The 21,513-nt window shown below is 37.1% G+C and overlaps 1 protein-coding gene across 6 annotated transcripts in view; it reads left to right on the top strand.

Annotated features, from left to right (window-relative positions):
* LRRC28 (leucine rich repeat containing 28) overlaps positions 1–21,513 on the top strand; it is a 197,652-nt gene that overhangs the window by 43,894 nt on the left and 132,245 nt on the right. For all 6 annotated transcript variants that reach the window (XM_055556411.1, XM_055556412.1, XM_055556414.1 and 3 more), the window contains exon 5: positions 226–363. In XM_055556411.1, the coding sequence (XP_055412386.1) occupies positions 226–363 (138 nt within the window). The remainder of the gene's footprint in view (positions 1–225; positions 364–21,513) is intronic.

Below are 21,513 nucleotides of genomic sequence, written 5' to 3'. Positions count from 1 at the left end.
TTAAGGTAGAAGTGTTACTTCATAGAATGTTGTTTGATACTATACTGCAATAAAAATGCTTTAAAAATTTAATTTGATATATGCTTTTACTATTATGTCAGCACCAGAGATAGGGATATTAAGTATTAAAATATTTAAACTTGGGTAATATTTAATTGCATTAAAAATTGGTCTTAACACTTGAGTCAAATTAATTTTGCTTTTACCCTTCTTTTCCCTTCAAAGCCATTGGGTCCCTTGTGAAACTGCAATGTTTGGATCTTAGTGACAATGCCTTAGAAATCGTTTGCCCAGAAATTGGTCGTCTGAGAGCTTTACGTCATCTTCGGTTGGCTAATAACCAGCTGCAGTTCCTACCTCCAGGTAATCACCGTCTGTAGCACAGAAGCTTCTTGTCTGTTCCAAGGCTATTTTTATTAATATTTCTCACTTTGTGTCTAGGCAGTGGGCTTTGGGTATATCTGTAAGTTTCCGATTGTCCGCTTGTTAGAGGAGGATGGTAAGGAATGTGGATGGACTATGACTAAGAGTCTTTTGCCTGATGCAGACGTAAAAAGACGGCATTTACGGTTTTGAGCTACAATTACTGCAGTTGTGCATTGCAGTCAGTGCTCCTTCAAATCACTGCCCTGGTGAATTATTTGTACCAAAAGCTACTTTAGTGTTGAATTTCACATAAGGGAATTTATACAAACTTTGCATTTTAGTGTCTGAAAGCAGATACATGCAGTGTTTTCTCTCATTCTCTAGAGAGGTAAATGATGTGCATTAACTTTGATTTAATGTGAATCATACTAGAATTTAGTAGCAGAATTTAAGTTTGAGTTCTTGAACTAATTGTCACTTCTGCCTACTGATCATCCTATTAGATTATGATGTACATACAGACAGTACCAAAATCCTGCCTTCTCCTGAGCTACCGTTAAGTCCTTTGACTTTCTTACAAGGGATATTCAGAGACCTTTCTTTGTGAACCCGCACACTTGGAGATTCCTCTGTCTTATATCATTTCCCATATTTTTAAATCAGTGAAGTATGATTTAAAAAAATAGCTTGTGCTTCAGGTATAACATGAAAGTACTCTGCATTCAAAAATAAGCAGAAAAAAAAATGCAGACACCACTCACATTGGGAGTATTTGTACCTAGTAACTCTTGGTATTCCTGAGTCTTTTAGTGTATCCAAGTGAAATATATGACTCAACCGAAATTACAAATTACTGCCTGCCTTAGAACGTCAGGGATATATGAAACTGTTAAAAATTACTCATGTTAAATCCATGAATGAATTTATAATTTAAAAAATACTTTCTCCAAAGTTTTTCAAGTACAGAAATTTCTAATTGAAACAGTAGTTGATTAATTTTTAGACTTTATGTGCCAACTTTAATGTATACATTCAATATTTTATACAAATATGGTATTAGTATAGCAGTTAACTCTGCTTAAAAAATATTTTTTAACTTCATTTAAAGTGTCTTACTTTTTATAACTCTGCTTAGTACAAAAATTTTTAATATGGTGTAGGAGTATGATCTTTGCTTTAAATTTTGTTGTATGTAATCAAACTCAATGGTGCTTCATCATGAAGCTTGATTTCATCAAGTTTATGTATTCACATACTCAGGAAATTAGATTCTCTTTCAGAGGTTGTATAGAAAATGTATCAGCAAAGATATACTTTAGATTTTCAGAATATTTTTATATATCAGCTTATATAAGATATAGAGTCAAAATGCATGGATATAATACTGAATGTTTTAGATTTGATTGTATTTTCAAATATGAAATTCATAAAATATATATTATAGAATCAAAATGCATGGCTATAATACTGTGTTCATAAGCGCCTTTTTCTATATGTTTAAAGAATGTACGAGTAACAACTCTATTAAAACATTGTTCTTTGTGTTCTGTTCTTCTGTTTTTTCCTGTAATGTAGAACATTTTGTGGTAAAATGTAGCCATTTCCTTTCATTATATACTCTCAGAGGTTAAGGGTATACTAATAATGTCATTGACTGCTTCCTAATAACAAGTGGAGGGTATAGATTTCCTGGCTACCTTCATGTAATTTAAAATTTATATCTCACCTGTTTCATAATAGATTTGAAGCATTTACTTCTGATTTTATCTCCCTAGCTTATTTCTGTTGCTTGTGTTGTTTTTTGGCTTGTTTTGAGTTAAATGACATACAGTAGTATCTATGTATTTTGAGTAGAAACTTTTGATTAAGCTATGTATATAGTTTCTTTTTTTTTTCTGGGCCATCATAAATACAATGCTCTAGATCTTACTAATTTTTTAGTTCACTTTATGTATGTCTTTATGAGGTAATTTCACTGTTATGATTTGAATGGGAGAGGGGCTTGGTACACAGCTACCAAGTGTACCCAATCATTAGGGACATACTATGGAAAAGTATTTCAACTGTAGTAAAAAATGTGAGAAATTGCCATATGGTGTCCATTTAATGATGGTAGACTCCAATTGATATGTTAGCCTCTTCTGTTCGGAGAAGGCAATGGCACCCCACTCCAGTACTCCTGCCTGGAAAATTCCATGGATGGAGGAGCCTGGAAGGCTGCAGTCCATGGGGTCGCTGAGGGTCAGATACGACTAAGACACTTCACTTTCACTTTTCACTTTCATGCATTGGAGAAGGAAATGGCAACCCACTCCAGTGTTCTTGCCTGGAGAATCCCAGGGACTGGGGAGCCTGGTGGGCTGGTGTCTAGGGGGTCACACAGAGTCGGACACGACTGAAGTGACTTAGCAGCAGCAGCAGCAGCAGCCTCTTCTGTTAATACCTATTCCATGCTATTGGTATAGTCTTATATGTTATATGTATGTGAAAGACTTAATATTTTATTATGTGTGTTTTTTTTATAGTTGAAAAACCTTTGGATGTGATTTCACACTCAGTATTTAAAATTTGAAAATTTGAGAGCAGTATTTGAAACATTTAAAATATCTAAATGGCTAATAGTTTTAAAATTAGGATCTAAGAATGGATTACAGGGGCTTCATGAATGCCCTCAAATTGTGTGGACAGTTTGGTGTTTGTGAGTATGTACATATTGCTGTAAAGAAGGTCCAGTGTGTTTATGAATTTCTCAAACAGGCCCATCACTCATATAGTTGGTTCTCTTGGATTGTTTGTCAGTACCCATTCTTTGGGAATGTCCCTTCCCTGCTTCTATTGGATTCCAGAGTACTGCCATTTTTCCACCTTGTATGTTGCTTTCTCTCCACAGTTCATTGATCCTGGTGTAGGTAATCCAAGCAAGACCAGTTCTCTTCCTGGGCATTTTGAAAGAGACTGTAGGGGAGAAGCAAAGAGAACAAGAGAGAACAGAGGAGGGTGAAAAAGGAAATCAGGCACGTTTTTCTCTCTGGGCTTCTACACAATGCTATGTAATCTTGTGAAATCTGGTAGTAGCCATGTGGGCAGGAAAACAAAGAGAAAAAGATGAAGTAGATACCTCGAAAGAAGATGGAGTCAGAGACTTTTTAAGTTTTCTCTAATTTCCCAATCACTGATTCTGTTCTTAAGGCCTATGAAGTGAAGTGTTAGTTGCTCATGAGTCCAACTCTTTGTGATCCCATGGTCTGTTCATGGAGTTCTCCAGGCAAGAATACTGAAGTGGGTTGCCATTCCCTTCTCCAGGAGATCTTCTGGACCCAGGGATCAAAGCTGGGTCTCTTGCATTGCAGGCAGATTCTTTACCATCTGAGCTACCAGGGAAGCCCCGTTTAGGCCCATAGACTGTGCTTAAGCTAGCTCTAATTGGCTTCTGTGAATTGCCACCCAAAGAGCTCCCTGTAAAATAGCTGCCCCAAAGGCTTGATTTTTGTTTATTTTGCATAAGTAAAAATTGTATATATTTAAAATGCACAATGTTATATTTTGACATATGTATATATTGTGAAATGATTACTAAGGTCAAACTAATTATCGTATTTGTCACCTCTCAGTTACCATTTGCGTGTGTGTGTGTGTGTGGTTCAAACACTTGAGATCTACTCTCTTAGCAAACTCAAATACATAATACATTATTATTCAGTTGCCTTTTAAAAAACCTTTTTTTTTTATGGTAAATTTTAAGCAGAATAGAATAATAAGCCCTTATATACCCAATACCTAACTTTAACAATTTATCATGGATTTATCCTCTCTTATGTTTTTCTTTTGTTCTTCATATTTTTATCCTCTCTTTTTGAAAGTTTTTTAAAAAATTAGTATAAAATTGACATACAGTGAATTCCTCAGGTGTATAGCCCTGAGTTTTGACAAATGTATGTACTCATGTAACCAGCATCTTATTTGAGATACAGAACATTTCCATTACTCCAGAAGATTCTCTTACACCATTTCCAGTCAATCTGTTTGCTATAGGCAAACTCTATTCTGATTTCTCTTACTATAGATTAATTTCATCTGTTGTTGAAAATAAAATAAATGGACATGGAGTTCTCTGTTTGACAGTCACTCAAAATAAAGGTTTCAGGATGCATCCATGCTGTAGTATGTGTCAGCAGTTCATTATCTTTTTTTTGCAGAGTAGAATACCATTGTATAAACTGCACTTTATAACTTATTTTCCTCTTAATGGACATGTCAGTTTTTTTCTCATTTTGGGCTGTTATCAATAAAACTAATATGCATGCATGCATGCTGAGTTGCTTCAATCATGTCCAAATCTGACTCTTTGCAACCCTGTGGACCATAAGTAGCCAGGTTCCTCTGTCCACGGGATTCTCCAGGCAAGAAGACTGGAGTGGGTTGCCATGCCCTCCTCCAGGGCATCTTCCCGACCCAGGGATCAAACCCACATCTCTTATATCTCCTGCATTGGCAGGCGGCTTCTTTACCACTAACACCACCTGAATCCCTATAGACAGTCTTGTATAAGACTTTTTATGGATTTACATTTTCATTTCTCTTGGGTAAATATCTTTTAGGGGGAATGTGATACATAATGGAGGTATACGTTTAACTTTAAGAAATTGACCAGCAGTTTTTTTTTTTTTCATTAAAAAAAATTTATTTATTTTAATTGGAGGCTAATTACTTTACAATATTGTGGTGGTTTTTGCCATACATTGACATGAATCAGCCACGAGTGTACATGTGTCCCTACATCCTGAACCTCCCTCCTCATCCTATCCTTCGGGGTTGTTTCAGTGCACCGGCTTTGCGTGCCCTGCTTCATGCGGCAAACTTGAACTGGTCATCTATTTCACATATAGTAATGTACATGATTCCGTGTTTTTTTCTCAAATCATCCCATGCTCGCAGCCTTCTCCCACAGAGTCCAAAAGTTTGTTCTTTACATTTGGGTCTCTTTTGCTGTCTTGCATACAGGGTCATCGTTACCATCTTCCTAAATTCCATATATATGCGTTAGTATACTGTATTGGTGTTTTTCTTTCTGGCTTACTTCACTCTGTATAATAGGCTCCAGTTTCATCCACCTCATTAGAACTGAATCAAATGTATTCTTTTTAATAGGTGAGTAGTATTCCATTATGTATATGTACCACAGCTTTCTTATCCACTCGTATGCTAATGAACATCTAGGTTGCTTCCATGTCCTGGCTATTATAAACAGTGCTGCAATGAACATTGGGGTACACGTGTCTCTTTCAGTTCTGGTTTCCTCGGTGTGTATGCCCAGCAGTGGGATTGCTGAGTCGTATGGCAGTTCTATTTCCAGTTTTTCACACTGTTCTCCATAGTGGCTGTACTAGTTTGCATTCCCACCAACAGTGTAAGAGGGTTCCTTGTCCTCCACACCCTCTCCAGCATTTATTGTTTGTAGACTTTTTGATGGCAGCCATTCTGACCAGTGTGAGATAGTACCTCATTGTGGTTTGGATTTGCATTTCTCTGATAATGAGTGATGTTGAGCATCTTTTCATGTGTTTGTTAAATGGTTATATTAATACCATTTTATGCTTCTCATGGAAATAGATGAGAGTTCTAATTACTCTGAATGTTTGCTAGTATTTGATATTGTCTTTTTTTTGCTAGTATTTGGCTTTGTTTAACTGTAGTAATGGAGAAGTTGTATTGAGTTGCTTTAATTTGTATTTAACTGAATTTGTCCTTCCCTCTTAACTAGGGGTATTGAGCACCTTCTGATGTATTTGTGGGGTATTCCAAATCTTTCTGAATTGTAGACGGTGTCTCCCTGCTTTACAGACCAGTGGCGTGATTAGGTTGTTGAAGAATTCTCTCTGCTTTCTAGTTCTGCCCCTTGCTTTCTGCGCCTTGAAAGATGTAGTAGCCTTGCTGCCCAGTTGCTGGCCTGTGTATGGCAGCCCGGTTCTCTAAAAGTGGATCTTGCCTCTGCAAAGTTTCTCTTGGCTTTCCTGTTATCTTCCATTTCAGGCTTTCCTCAGCTCAAAGCCTGGAGGGTTTTGTGGAGATGGTCTCAACTCTCTTCCCTTGCCTCCATTTTTGGTGAAGATTAGTACTCTTGCCTGGAAAATCCCATGGACGGAGGAGCCTGGTAGGCTGCAGTCCATCGGGTCGTGAAAAGTTGGACATGACTGAGTGACTTCACTTTCACTTTTCACTTTCATGCTTTGGAGAAGGAAATGGCAACCCGCTCCAGTGTTTTTGCCTGGAGGATCCCAGGGACAGAGGAGCCTGGTGGATGCCGTCTATGGGGTCTCACAGAGTCGGACACGACTGAAGTGACTTGGCAGCAGCAGCAGCAGCAGTGGGAAAGAGTTTGTGAGTGTGTGTGTGGTTGGCGGCAGGGCACAGGTAGTTCATGCGGCCTCTCCCTGTGTCTGGGGCTCCTCTGGATTGTATGCTAGTGTGCCAGTCCACGTATAGCCCTTCAAAGCAAAGTTAGACTGCTTTCTCTTTAACCCTTGTCTATGGCAGATTCTTTATCCTCCTGTTACAGTCAAGCGTGTTAGCCACTGGGAATCTCTTCTCTTTTAAAATATGCTTACCACTTTTTGGGGTTGATTCAGGTTTCTGGGTGTTCTCAGTCTCTGAAAAATTTTAAAAGCTGTAATTATGTAGCTTTTCCACTTTCTTTTCATGGTTAGGGTTTAAGTGACAATTCTCTTGACTTTCTGTTTTCTTCTTGGAATTGAGTTCTCGTCCCTCACAGGCTATCGCAATTTGGGTTTTGTTTCTCCCTGCCTTTCCTTCTCTACCTCCTTTTTGTCTCCTTTTGGATTACTTGAGTGTGTTTTAGTGTTCCATTTTATTTCCTCTACTTTAGAGGAAAAGTTTAGGTTTTTCTTTAGAATTTACAGTATGCACCCTTAACTTATTACAGCTTACTTGGGATATTGTACCACTTAACATAAATTTTAAGAAACTTCCAACAGTATACTTCCATTTACCCTCCTTCCTTTGTGTTATTGTATCATGTATTTTATCTCTATATACTTATGAACCCTACAATATATTTATTTTGCAACAATCAGTTGTTTCTAAAGGGAATCACAATTAAAAAAAAAAGATATTCTTTGTATTTACCCATTATTTACCATTTCCTGTACTCTGTTCCTTCTTGTAGATCTCTTTTTTGGTATTATTTCTCTTCAGCCTTAAGTACTTTCTTTAATATTTCTTGTAGTGCAATTCTCCTGGCAATGAACTATGATCATTTCTCTTTCTGTGAAAATGTTCTTTATTTCATCTTGGACTTTTAAGGATATTTTCTCGAGATACAGGATTCTGGGTTGACAAGATGGTTTTTTCCTAAGCACTCTTAAAGACAACCTTTCATTGTTTTCTGACCTCATTGTTTCTAATGAGAAGTCAGTTGTAATTTGTAGTTTTGTTATCCCATATGTGTGTTTTCCTATTGCTACATTAGATATTTTCTCATTATCTTTGGTGTCAGCAGTTTATGTATGATGTGCCATGATGTAGGACTTTTTATATTTATCCTGCATAGGCTTTTCTTGATTCCCAAATTGGAAAGTTTCTTACTTTTTTTTTATATAGTTTTCTGCCCCACATTTTTTTCTGTTTATCTGTCTTCTACTGCAGTAACTTCTTTTGTGCTCTCGAGTATTTTATTTATTAAGCCCTTCTTCACTCTCTCATAGCTTTTTTCCTCTTTAGTACCTTGTCTTGCATTTTCTAGCTGCTTCAACTCCCAAACTGTGACCTTCAGCACTGTGAGACTGCAGTGTTCCACTTGGGTTCCCCTTCCCTGTGTGTGGCCAAGAAAGCCTTGTCCGGCTTGGGACACAAGGGGTATTTCCCTTATTTCAGTGATCAGAGTCCTTTGTTTCCTTTCTGTTACTTGAAAACAGTTTTCTCATTTATTTTTGACTAGTTGTGTTGCTATATTTTCGTTGGAAGCAAGTCTGGTGTAGTGACCTTGTCATATCTGGAAATGAAAGTCCTGTTAGATGTTCTTTGATTTCTCATCTGATTGTTTACCTGTATTCTTTTATATAATTTGTATGCCATTGAAACATTTATATGTTGCATTCTCCCACTTCTAGTATCAAAACTATATCATTGTTTGTTACAGAAGAATAAATTTAAACTCATTTTCTTCCAAAAGCCTAGTCTGACTTAAGTAAAATTACGTGATCTGTTCTGAAAAGAAGTACGACACACTTACAAATAAAGGATTACTGGAGAAAGATTTCCATCAGTGCAGAGCAATTTGCCAAATACCTTATGACTCACCATTGGCCACAAAAGCAAATGGATATTAGAAGAGTCAGAAAAACCAGCTATCCCTTGATTGTCAAGAAAATCCTGATGCTTTTGTGATTCACTGTAAAGCCTCTGTGAATTCCCGTGAGAGAAGAGTATGGTAACAAACAAACCCCAAAATGTAACTAAGAGTCAGAAAAGTTGTTGCTTACATCTGGCATGATAAATCAGCCTGTTTCTCTGAAATGATTTTGCCCTTAAAAAGTTGTTTTGTACACCAAAAAAGGAAAGATTTTTAGCCCAAATTGAAAACACGGAAGCAATCAATGTTATACTTAAATGGATAAAAGCATGCAAAAACAGAAATACATACTATATATAAGTAGCAGGAATTGTTCTAAAACTCAGGCTTCAAGTAGGGTCAAGTTTATCATTTTTTTCTTAAAATTTATTTTTCTTCTGGTTAAGCCTCTGTTCCTTTATTGTAATGAAATTTAGTATCTCTTCTTAGATTTGTCCTGTTGCCACCTAAATTATTCTGAAATCTTTATGCTCATTGCTGGCAGTCAGGGGCTATAGATCAGCCTTCTTCCTACAGAGGACAGGAAGCCTGGTCATGCTACAGCTTCCCCCGTTGCTTGCTGCCCCACCGTTGAGACTTCATTGGTGCAGTCTGACTGATAGTAGTGCAGCCTGCTGTGACTCCTCAGAGTTGCTGACCCTTCTCCTGCGGATACAAGCCTGGTCAGAGGTGCTCCACGTTTGCATCCGTGGGTTACGGTTTCTAGGATTGATAGGGGGTCCCAGGAACACTGGGCCAGCCCTGGTTTCATTGTGCCTGTGTTCACTCTTCCTTCTTTAGTGGTCAACTCAAAGGGAGAAGAGAGCAGTTCTCGTCTTGAATCTTCAAAACACAAAGGATCTAATTGTGCCACCTGCCACCAAATAATCAAGGCTGTTCACCCCTGTATTACCCTCCTTGGGTGGATGCCATAGCAATTCACCTTCCTAGTGAAACAACTTTTCAGTGATTCCACATCAATACTGGCAAAATAGCTAGCTAGCACTTTTCTCACTAAAAAAGGTAATTGATCAATCTGGCAGAGTCCCCTCTGGTGTTACCAGGCTATGTAAGTATAGTCAGCAATATATGTAAATAGACTTTCTATTTGGTAGGATTAGCTGCATGACCTGGGACACTTACTGTTTCACCTACTCAACAAAAAAGTATTTATTGGTTCCAAATATATTCTGTGTCCTAGAGGAAGTGGGGACAGTGAAGGGATACCAAAATCTACAGCCAGGCTTCAAAGGAGCTTGTAATATTTTATTGTTGAATAGTTTAAACTGTTAACTTCCAGGGAAGAGACTAGGTAGAGAAGAGAGAAAGAAGTATTGATTGTGTTAATAGTTGGTCATTATCTTGATATAGTGCCAAGTGGTTCAGGAATCTAGTTTGACAGCTAATAGGGATAAAACCTACCCACCCTCAGTTTGCTAGATGACCACTGAATAAATGAATAAATTGTCCACCAGAGTACTAAACTCATATTCAGAACCTGTTCTTTCAGTGTCTCTTATAGACATACAAGCTACTTTATTAGTCTGGCTCGCAGGTAGGACTTCCCTGGTGGCTCAAACGGTAAAGAATCTGCCTGCAATGTGGGAAACCTGGGTTTGATCCCTGGGTCGGGAAGTTCCCCTGGAGAAGGAAATGGCAACCCACTCCAGTATTCTTGCCTGGAGAGTCCCATGGACAGAGGAGTATGGAAGGCTATAGTCCATGGGGTCACAAGGAGTCGAATACAACTGAGCACAGGGCACACACACAGCATATATTAGTAAAGTAACTTTATCCTGTATATTAATAGTTAAATGTATGTTAGTATCTTTATAGTAATATAGAGATTTTCAGTTCAGACTTTTACATAAAATTTAGTGTACTAGATTAGATAAAACAGATTTATCAGAATAAATTTCTGTTGATACTATTACATATTGTAAAATTTGGTTACAGAGTTAAAACTTCTAAATTTTATTTTAAAACTTTTACAAGTTTGAAAATTGTGTAAAAGTCTTAGAATAAAAATGACCATTAAAATTCTTCTAAAAGAAAAAGAATTTGTTTTCTGGGCCATGCATCCTTCTCAGTACAAAAAAATACAGAAAGTACTCCTTTTAAGGTAAGGTGTGAGGGGAAGTGGTAGAAAACTTGCCAAATGTCAGAAACACAAAAGTTTATTCTGGTGATACTTTTTAAAAAGGCAAAAGGAGAAAAAGTTGGTCCCTCAGAGAAAAGGGAAAAAAGAGAAAAGTTGGAAAGCCTCTCCCATCAATCATGCTATTGAATTCCTTTCCATGGGCCATTCCTTTGTGAAAAAATTTCAAAGCAGCTAATGTCATGATAGCAGTGATCTAATTTGAAGTCTTTTAAGGAGAATACTTCCAAATTCACTTCACATGCAGTACTTTCCCTTTCTATATGCAATTACACTGTGGTGTATTACCAGCTTGGTGCTGTACAGGAACCTTGAAACAATACTGAAGTCAGTGGAGAGACTCAAAAGAAGTCAGGCATGATGCGAGGGACTGAGCTGTTTACACGGTGTGCAAGAGCAAATGGCTTGGGCTTGGATATTTTACATTATTTTGTCTTTGAAGTGTACATAGTCAATCCTATACACTGTTTTCAGGATTATCTTTCTAAAATATAGATTTGGTAAACTACATCTCCAATTAAAATCCTTTATTGAAATATTTTGTGAGAAGTGTGTGGTTGCCAGACTAGAAGCCCATATTGGGTTCATAATCATTTATTTATTATGAAGACCAGGAATTAGGAATATTAAAAGAAAAAAAAGCCTAATGATTGTAAAAATGTTCATAATCTTTTGGAATAAACTTTCTTGAGAACTTACAAATGTATTTTCTTCAATGCAACCTATGAATGAGAATTCAGTCATTTTTATTTAATGTATTTTTAAATTCAAATCAACTTGCAGTATTTTGAAGGTGGTATGCAGCAATTTCTATCACACCTTTTTATATTTTGGCAAAACTTGGGTTTATAATTCAGTTTTACTAAGGGGCTTCAAGTATTAAGCATGTTTTTCTTAATAGAGTGACTTGATATATTGCATTTATTGAGCAATCTTTGGGAAAGGCAAGTGTTAGATATGTAAACAAAGATTATATTTTAATGGTTATTTTATGGTTTTAATTGATTTTTTACCTTGATTTCAGTATATTGTTGTTTTGTGACATAATGAGAAAATTATGGTTTCATTTTAATTGTGGAGAAAAATTAGCTGGCAGAGTATAGATGATGTGCTGAAATAGGTATTTCTTAAAAAGTAATGTCTTCAATATGTATTTTGTTTTATTTTTTATATGTTATTTGAACATGCTTGTTGCTTCTTCTGTAAATTATGTTTTATAATGTTAAAGGTTTTAATTTAAATCAGATTGTCTGCTCTGCAGGTAATTTTAAAATTAATGATTGATTTAGTGCACAAAAACCTTTATGATTTGCCAAGGATTGGTCTAATGAGAAGTAAACAAAATTTAGTTTGTTAAAAACTTCCCCTGCCTCCCCCCTTTTGTTTAATTTTTTTTATGATTTCTTTTTAAAAAATCACCACTTTAAGCAGATGCATTAATGTCTTTGAGCAATTTGTTTTAGTTTTTATTGTATATTTATAAAGTAGTGAAAGAGGAGAGTGAAAAGGTTGGCTTGAACCTCAACATTGAGAAAACTGAGATCATGGCATCTGGTCCCATCACTTCATGGCAGATAGATGGGGAAACAGTGGCTGACTTTATTTTTCTGGGCTCCAAAATCACTGCAGATGGCGATTGCAGCCATGAAATTAAAAGACCCTTACTCCTTGGAAGGAAAGTTATGACCAACCTAGACAGCATATTAAAAAGCAGAGACATTACTTTGTCAACAAACGTCCGTCTAGTCAAGACTATGGTTTTCCCAATGGTCATGTATGGATGTGAGAGTTGGACTGTGAAGAAAGCTGGGCACCGAAGAATTGATGCTTTTGAGCTGTGGTGTTGGAGAAGACTCTTGAGAGTCCCTTGGACTGCAGGGAAATCCAACCAGTCAAAGGAGATCAGTCCTGGGTGTTCACTGGAAAGACTGATGCTGAAGCTGAAACTCCAGTACTTTGGCCACCTGATGTGACGAGCTGACTCATTGGAAAAGACCCTGATGCTGGGAAAGATTGAAGGCAGGAGGCAAAGGGGACGACAGAGGATGAGATGGTTGGATGGCATCATCAACTCGATGGACATGGGTTTGGGTGGAGTCCGGGAGTTGGTGATGGACAGGGAGGCCTGGTGTGCTACAGTTCATGGGGTCGCAAAGAGTCGGACATGACTGATCGACTGAACTGAACTGAACTGAAGAAAATTTGAAATCAAAATAGTGGCTATGGAAGTGATGAAAGGTGGTTGTATATCCCTTCTACTTCTTAGCTAGATTTGCTGACTTTCCTCTCCTGACTTACTCTGAAAGAGAATCAAAGTCTGGCAGATCTGTTTTGATGACTTTTTTACTTTTAGTTTTAATAGTTTGGTATTCACTTTATTATGAATTTATAGTACCAATATTAACATCTTATTATCAGTTTCTTTTTAGGAGTAACAGTGGTTTTGTAGGAGTCATATTTACACATGCATTTAGATCCTAACACAAAAGTTTGTTGGAAAAAAATAGCTGAAAAATATGTAGATATTTAGAATAATAGATCTCAGAATTATTCTTTCCCTCATCCATTTTTACCTCTTTTAAAAATAGAAGTATTTTTACTACACATTTCATTTTTATGAAAGAAAGCACAAGTTTCTTATAAGTAAAATAAGACTAAAATTTTAATTATTAAATCTTCAATTAATCAAGGAAATATTCTTAAAATTTTTCCTTTGATGCTTTGAAAAAGATGTGTAATCTAAAACAGAGCAAATACACATTGGAAGGTTTTTTTTTAACATTTATTTATTAAAACATTTTTTTTTGGCTCTGCTGTCTTCACTGCTGCATGCAGAGGCGTTCTCTAGCTGTGATGCATGGGGGCTGCTCTCTAGCTGCATTGGCAGGCTTCTCAGTGTGGTGGCTTCTCTGGTGGAGCTTCGGTGGTTGTGGCACATGGACTGCAGCGTGAGCTCAGTAGTTGTAGCACTCTGGCTTAGTGGCCCAGGAGCACGAGGAATCCTCCTGTGGGAAGGGACGAGGATCAAACCCGTGTACTCCTCATTGGCAGGTGGATTCTTAACCACTGGACCTCCAAAGTCTAGGAAAGCATTTTTTAAAGTGTGCACAGTTATTCATGTTGTTGTATATATCCTAAACCCAAATTATGACTTCTGTGGTGTAGTTCTGTTCCCTGAGGTCACTGCTGCTGCTGCTAAGTTGCTTCAGTCGTGTCCGACTCGGTGTGACCCCATAGACTGCAGCCCACCAGGCTCCCCAAGTCCCTGGGATTCTCCAGGCAAGAACACTGGAGTGGGTTGCCATTTCCTTCTCCAATGCATGAAAGTGAGAAGTGAAAGTGAAGTCGCTCAGTCATGTCTGACTCTTAGCGACCCCATGGACTGCAGCCCACCAGGCTCCTCTGTCCATGGGATTTTCCAGGCAAGAGTACTGGAGTGGGGTGCCATTGCCTTCTCCTCCCTGAGGTCACTAGGAGGCTGATTACTACACATCTGAAAATGTGAGGCAGTTTTCCTGTATCATGCATAACCGATGCAGGAAGAATCACTAATACTGGCTTGTGTACCTGGAGGTGTTGTTTTACATTCTTTATACCCAGGAAAGGGGTTTTCAGAGGTAAATTTCCATGACTTTTTCACTTAAAGAGAAACGATCCATGGCATAATTGAATATATATTTTACACTTATCAAGTCCCTATATTATCCAGCAATTTAAGAACCAAATCCTTGTATCTAGTGAGTGATATATGAAATACAGGCTATAGAATACTGTTAATTTTAAATACAAGAAAAAGGAAAGTTTTACTCTTTTTGTCTTTTGAAGTTCTTAATAATAGTAAATCAAATCAGATCTGTAAACCAACAATTAGTAATAATTTTACCTATTCTGTACTTCCTAAATGCCAATCTCCATACATTGTTTTCAGTTGAATGTTCTTGGTTTGCCTATGATATCCTGTGAAATTGTTTTTGAACTTAATAGATAAAGCTATTTTAAGTTTGCCATACCTAGAATTCCATGGAGCTTTATGAACTATGGCTTTCAATAAAACAAAAGCCTATAAAACTGATGTTACTTGATCCCTACTTCTCCATTTTCTATACCCATGTCCTGTATCTAATATAGTAGATAGGTTTTAATTTGATGGGTTCTGATATTCCCTGTCTCCCTAATATCCAACATCATTAATTTATACTGATTCTCATAGGTTTAGTTTTATAAAAGGTATAGAATGACAGCTTTGAAAATTTGCTTCTGCTGCTAAAAGATACAACAGGCCATGAGGATTTACATATTATATCTGTTTATTTCCTATCCAGAGTTGACATTTCTACTTCTAAATCAGAAACACATGTAAAGTTATGATATATAAGTGGAAAAGCAAGGAATAGAACTTTGATTTCCTTATCTCCAGGGAAATATCTAGAACTGATTTGCAAAGTGTGATATATACATAACTTTTTCCCCTCCATATCACTTTGTAAATTCTTCTAAACAATGTCTTTTTAAACTTTATGACAGTATCAGTAATTTTTTTTCTAGGATGAGTAAATAATTTATTTAAACTATTTCCCGTTAATTTTTTTGAAATAACTTTATGAGGTAATTTCGATACATAAAATTTATTGTTTTACATGTACGGTTTCTTGAATTTTATTATATGTACACAGTGAGGAGCTATTGCTGCAATCTAACCTTAGAATATATCCGTTATTATGAAATTCCCTAGTGCCTGTTGCCAGCCCCTGTTGTCACCCCCATCCAACTATTAATCTTGTTTCTCTCTTCCTGTAAGTACTTTTGCTTTCTCTAGAAATTTCATTGAAATGGAATCATGTAACATATAGTCCTCCCTGTCTGGCTTATTTTATACTTAGCATAGTTTTTTTTTTTTTTTTTTTTTGCATGTATATTCTTTTATGTTTTAGTAGGTTGTTTCTTTTTATTATTGAGTAATATTTGTATGGATATGCCATATTTTGTTTACTCACCAGTTGATTAGCCATTTAGATTGTTTTCAGTTTGGTCTGTTACGAATAATGTTGCTAAGAACATTTGTGTACAAGCGTTTTGTGGGGTTATGCTTTCCTTTCTCTTAGGTAAATACGTATGAGTAAAACTGCTGAATTGCATGGTAACTATATTTTTAACTTTGAAAGAAACCGCTAAACTGTTTTCCACAGTTATTCCCACTTGTTAGTATGAGAGTTTCCAGTTCCTCTATATCCTTGCTAACATTTGATATTTTCAGTCTTTTAATTGTGGCTATTCTAGTGGCTATATAGTCAGCTCACTGTGGCTTTATTTTGTATTTCCCTCATAACTAAAGATTAAGTATCCATCTGTATCTTTGTAAAATTCCTATTTAAAATTTTAAGCCCCCAAGTGGTGCTACTGGAAAATGGGGCCTTTGGGAGGTAATTAGGTCATGAGGGTCATGACCTAGATTTGTGGCCTTACAAAAGAGGGGCTTCTCTGGTGGATCAGATGGTAAAGAATCTGCCTGCCATATAAGAAACCCAGGTTCAACCCACGGGTCGGGAAGATCCCTGGAGAAGGGAATGGCAGCCGACTCCAGTATTCTTGCCTGGAGGAGTCGCAGAGTCAGACATGACCGAGTGACTAACAGTTATAAAGGAGGCTCTTTATAAGCTTCCTCACTCCTTTCACCAAGTAAAGTTACAGTAAGAATTCCACAGTCAGTGAGAGGGCGGGCCCTCTCTAGACACTGAATCTGCCAGCATCTTGATCTTGGACTCCTTAGCTTCCGAAACTGGGAGAAATAAGTTTCTGTTGTTTTAAAGCCACCCAGTGGTTTTGTTACAGCTTTATATATTCTGATGTTAAAGGCTAATTTTCACACAAAAAAGATTATGACTCTCATGTAGATATAAAAAATTTTAATGTGTTAAAGTTTTTGTTTAACCTATTAATGAGGAACCTGGTAAGGTTTTATAACCAGTTCAAAGGAGGATCCAAAGAACAGACACATTTATAGATCAAGAATATTGAAATTAACATTCAGATGGAACCAAAGGAGGCTTTTCCTCACAACAACAGAGGATTGTCTCTCCATGGGACATGATTTATTTTTGTGTTTATAAGTAAGGATTATTTAAAATTTTATCAGATTGTAATCTAGAACATACAGAGTTGTAAAATAGCCCTCATAGGACGAGTATCAGATCATCTGGAAGGAAGTGCTAGACAGCAAGGCTCAGCACCTCTGACCTGTGGGTCTAATCTGATCCTCCACCTGATTTTTTAAATAAAGTTTTATTGGAAGACAGCCATGCTCGTTCATTTACAGATTGATTGTGGCTGCTAGTGTGCCACAGTGGCAAGGTTGAGTAGCTGTGACAGGGACTGTTTGGCTCACAAAGCCTAAAATTTTATCAGATGACCTTTTACAGAAAGTTTGCTGATCCCTGCTCTTGCCTGGATACACATTCTTTACCAGAAAATATTATTTATAAATATATTCTTCTGGTCTGTGGCTTGTCTTTTCATTTTCTTAAAAGTATCTTTTGAAGAGCAAAAACGCTTTTTTACATTTTGATGAAGCCCAGGGTATCAATTTTATGGATTATGCTGGAGATGTCATATTTAAGAACAGTTTGCCAAACCTAGGATCACAAAGATTTTTCTCTTCTGCTTCTTATATAAGTTTTAGATAAAGTTCTATCTATTACATTTATGTTTATGTTCCAGTTCAAGGTAATTATTGTGTATAATATGAGGTAAGAATTGAGATATTTTTGTTGTTGTTTAGTCACTCAGTCATGTCCAACTCTTTTGTGACCCCATGCCTGCCAGGCTCCTCTGTCCACGGGGTTCCCCAGGCAAGAATACTGGAGTGGGTTGCCGTTTCCTCCTCCAGGGGATCTTTCTGGCCCAGGGATCGAACCCGCATCTCCTGAATGCAGGCGGATTCTTTACCACCGAGCCACCAGGGAATCCTGGATATGTTTTTACATGTGGAATATTCACTTGTCTCAGTGTAGTTTGTTGAAAAGACTATCCTTTCTTCAATGAGGTACCTTGGTACCTTTGTCAAAGATCAGCTGACTATAAGTACTTAGATTTATTTTGGAGGCATTCAGTTCTTTTCTGTTGGTCTTTATGCTTACCCTTATGGCAATACTATATTAGCTTGATCACTGTAGTTTTATGGGAAGCTTTAAAATGAGATCATGTAAGTTCTCAGCTTTGTTCTTCTTTTCCCAGTTTCTTTAAATTTCACTGATTTTTTCCAAACCAAAGAAGATTCATTTTTACTCTTTTTTGGGCATTCCCTCTGTATACATATTTGTGTGTGTGTGTACATATGGGTAGCAATAAGAAGATAAAGATGAGGGAAGACCTTTTATCAAAGTGATCTATGGGGATAATTACATTGTCCAATATAATTTCTAGCCACCCAATCTGTTTCTTGCTTTCATTTTTACTTATGTAACTTATGATTTTAAACTTGTTTCTCTAATTTTATTGTGACTCCCACAACAGTTTGCCTCTTATCAATAATACAGGGACAGAGAAGGGCCAGACAGGTATGGGGATGATAAGGTCTGCATTGTGACTCCAGTAGGATGGACGGTTGAAGGACAGGGCAACCTGAGACCGAGGGAAACTGTGTCTGCTTGTTCCCTGCCTCACTGTGGACCTGCTTCTCCTCTTCACTGATGGCCAGATCTTGGTGGTGGGAGTTTGAGCAAAAGAAGATCAAGACCTTGGGTTTTGGCTCACAGCCAGTCACCACAGTGCTTTTTGATGTCCTATAGAGACGTTATGTCGGAGAAGGCAATGGCAGCCCACTCCAGTGCTCTTGTCTGGAAAATCCCATGGACCAGAGGAGCCTGGTGGGCTGCAGTCCATGGGGTCGCGAGGAGTCAGACATGACTGAGCGACTTCACTTTCACTTTTCACTTTCATGCATTGGAGAAGGAAATGGCAACCCACTCAAGTGTTCTTGCCTGGAGAATCCCAGGGATGGGGGAGCCTGGTGGGCTGCAGTCCATGGGGTCGCTAAGAGTCAGACACGACTGAGCGCTTCACTTTCACTTTTCACTTTCATGCATTGGAGAAGGAAATGGCAACCCACTCCAGTGTTCTTGCCTGGAGAATCCCAGGGTCAGGGGAGCCTGGTGGGCTGCCATCTATGGGGTTGCACAGAGTTGGACACGACTGAAGTGACTTAGCAGCAGCAGAGACGTTATGTAATATATATATATAATATATAAAATATATATACTATGTAAAATATATATAATAGATAAAAATATATAAAGGGATTAGATGAGAGAGTACCAGACAATTAGGATGGTTACTGGAAGAGTTCCTTTCTCTATGGCTTCTTTAAGAAATATGAATGAATTTCTGTATTGCTAAAGATTGGGTAAGTAAATATTATGAACATCCTTTTTTGGCATATCTGATAAGCCATTCAGGGTCTATCATAGCTCTCAAACTTTATTATTTAATTTTTCTATAATTTCTATATTCTGATATTTAAATAGTCTTCATATAAAAGTACAGATTTTGTAGCAAATAAATTAATTTAATTTTAAAATTCTTACATAGAACTAAAGTAAAATAAATACTATTTTGAAATTTATCAATATTTAACAAATGTTTATAAGAAAAGGTCAGCTATTTCTAGAACTAAAATTCTCCCAACACCTTTAGGATTCATACTTTAGCTTTTGACAAAGTATTGGGCTATGTTTAAAATACTTTATAGAATGTTAATTAACAACCACTGTCTTTTAAAACCCCTTATATTGCTAATTAGAGACAAATAAAATTGAAAGTTTATGTATTTTTTCTTTATAATCATTTTAAAATTACTTTGAAAATTAACACAGTGTCTTTCTTCAGATCCTTTTTGTTTCATGCATTCTCTGAATGCTCTACTTAGTTTCTTTAAACAGCACTCTACATGAAGGATATTAGTAACTCTTTGTAAAAATTGTGATGAATAACTTCCCATTTCTTCCTCTCTGCTTAGAAAAAGATTGTACTATTTTAGTATCAGTCACTGAGATAGTAAGCCTTAAGTGGTAGTAGTTAATTTATTTTTGACATAAGGCTTTTCAGAAGAATGCTTTTGTTAAATGTTTGTTCTTCTCCCTTTGTTGTCGCTTAATTATTTTTTAGTATTACTCCTTATTAGGCTAAATTATTTTGGTATCTCTAATTAAAAATTAAATATAATGATCTGGCTTTTAAGAAAACATACAGACTAATGATCCTGAACCTTTTCTCTTTGCTGTTGGCCCAGACATTGCCCGCTTTGGTTTCCTAATTTAGTAACAGAAATAAAACTATGCAGGACTGGGCAGGTTTGGTATGCTGGCATCTAGCCAGGAAGCATTGGTTTCTTAAGTAAATGGACCTGTGGGGATGTGAGGAAAACACAGATTAAGTTACATGAGCTTTGCACTTCACAAATTCCTAACTATTTAAAGGAACTCGGCTAACCCACTGCCACCTAAATAAAACTCAATTTTGTTGAAACACACACATACTAAATGATGTATTGTTTCCTTTTTCAAAATTACCCTTTATCTTTGTGCTTTTAATTTCATATTTTTGTAAAGTTTTAAAATGCACTTTCTCTTTTAATAGTGCATCAAAATTATAGTTAAACTCTATTCAGTTATTTTGTGCATTTGCAATACCTTTCAAGGGCTTCCCTGGTGGCTCAGGTAGTAAAGAATCTGCCTGCAATGCAGGAAACCTGGGTTCGATCCCTGGGTTGGGAAGATCCCCTGCAGAAGGGAACAGCTACTCACCCCAGTATTCTGGCCTGGAAAAGTCCTATATCTATAGTCCATGGGGTCACAAAGACTCGGACACGATTGAGCGACTTTCACTGTCACTTTTCAAGATAGCATAATATAAGAGAGTCAATAATATACGTGTGTAACGTGTTTCTGTGTGAAAAAATGAAAGAAAGTTCTGACCGAGGTACATTTTTTAAAAGCCTTGTTTTGCCCCCTGCCTCGGGCATCTGCGTGGCTGGGCGGCCTCCCTCCCTGCCCGCTCTTCCCCCACCACCGGCGCTGTCAGTGCTGTGCCTCACGCCCTCCTCCTGCTCCCTGGGGGGTTTGCAGAGGGTGCTTTCTTGGAATGTTAGAACACAAGCCGCTGTCCTGTCTGCTGACACTCTACCTTTTTGCTGCTGCTTCTTAATTGACATATTCCTGGTCTTCTTTTCTTTTTTTTCCCCTTGGTCTTCTTAAGGTCTATTGCCTTAGAATTTGGGGAAGAGCCTTGAGGCCCAAGGATTAGGCGTCTTTTCTTCTTTAAACCTTTATGTATTTATTCTGGCCATTGTCTTTCATTGTCAGATGAGGACCAGCTGTCTATGCTGGTGATCTTTTTTTAATTGCCTTTAGACTATTTATAAACACTGGGACATATTCTGAAGTGTAATTTCACTGAAAGAAAATTGAATGAGAATCTCTCATTTCCTATAAGGCTTTTGACAAATAGGAATGTAATTCCAAGTAATTCTCAAGTAATTCCAATACTTGAGAGACTATAGGTGGTGTGTGGAGGAGGATACAATGTGCATTGTAGTCATACTTAAAGCAGTTATTAGTTCACAATTAGAACAAAATGGATTTAATACAGC

This window comes from Bubalus kerabau, chromosome 19 (assembly GCF_029407905.1).
Source record: "Bubalus kerabau isolate K-KA32 ecotype Philippines breed swamp buffalo chromosome 19, PCC_UOA_SB_1v2, whole genome shotgun sequence".
Lineage (NCBI taxonomy): Eukaryota > Metazoa > Chordata > Mammalia > Artiodactyla > Bovidae > Bubalus > Bubalus kerabau.
Note: the sequence above shows the minus strand (reverse complement) of the source record. Positions and strands in the feature narration are given on the sequence as shown.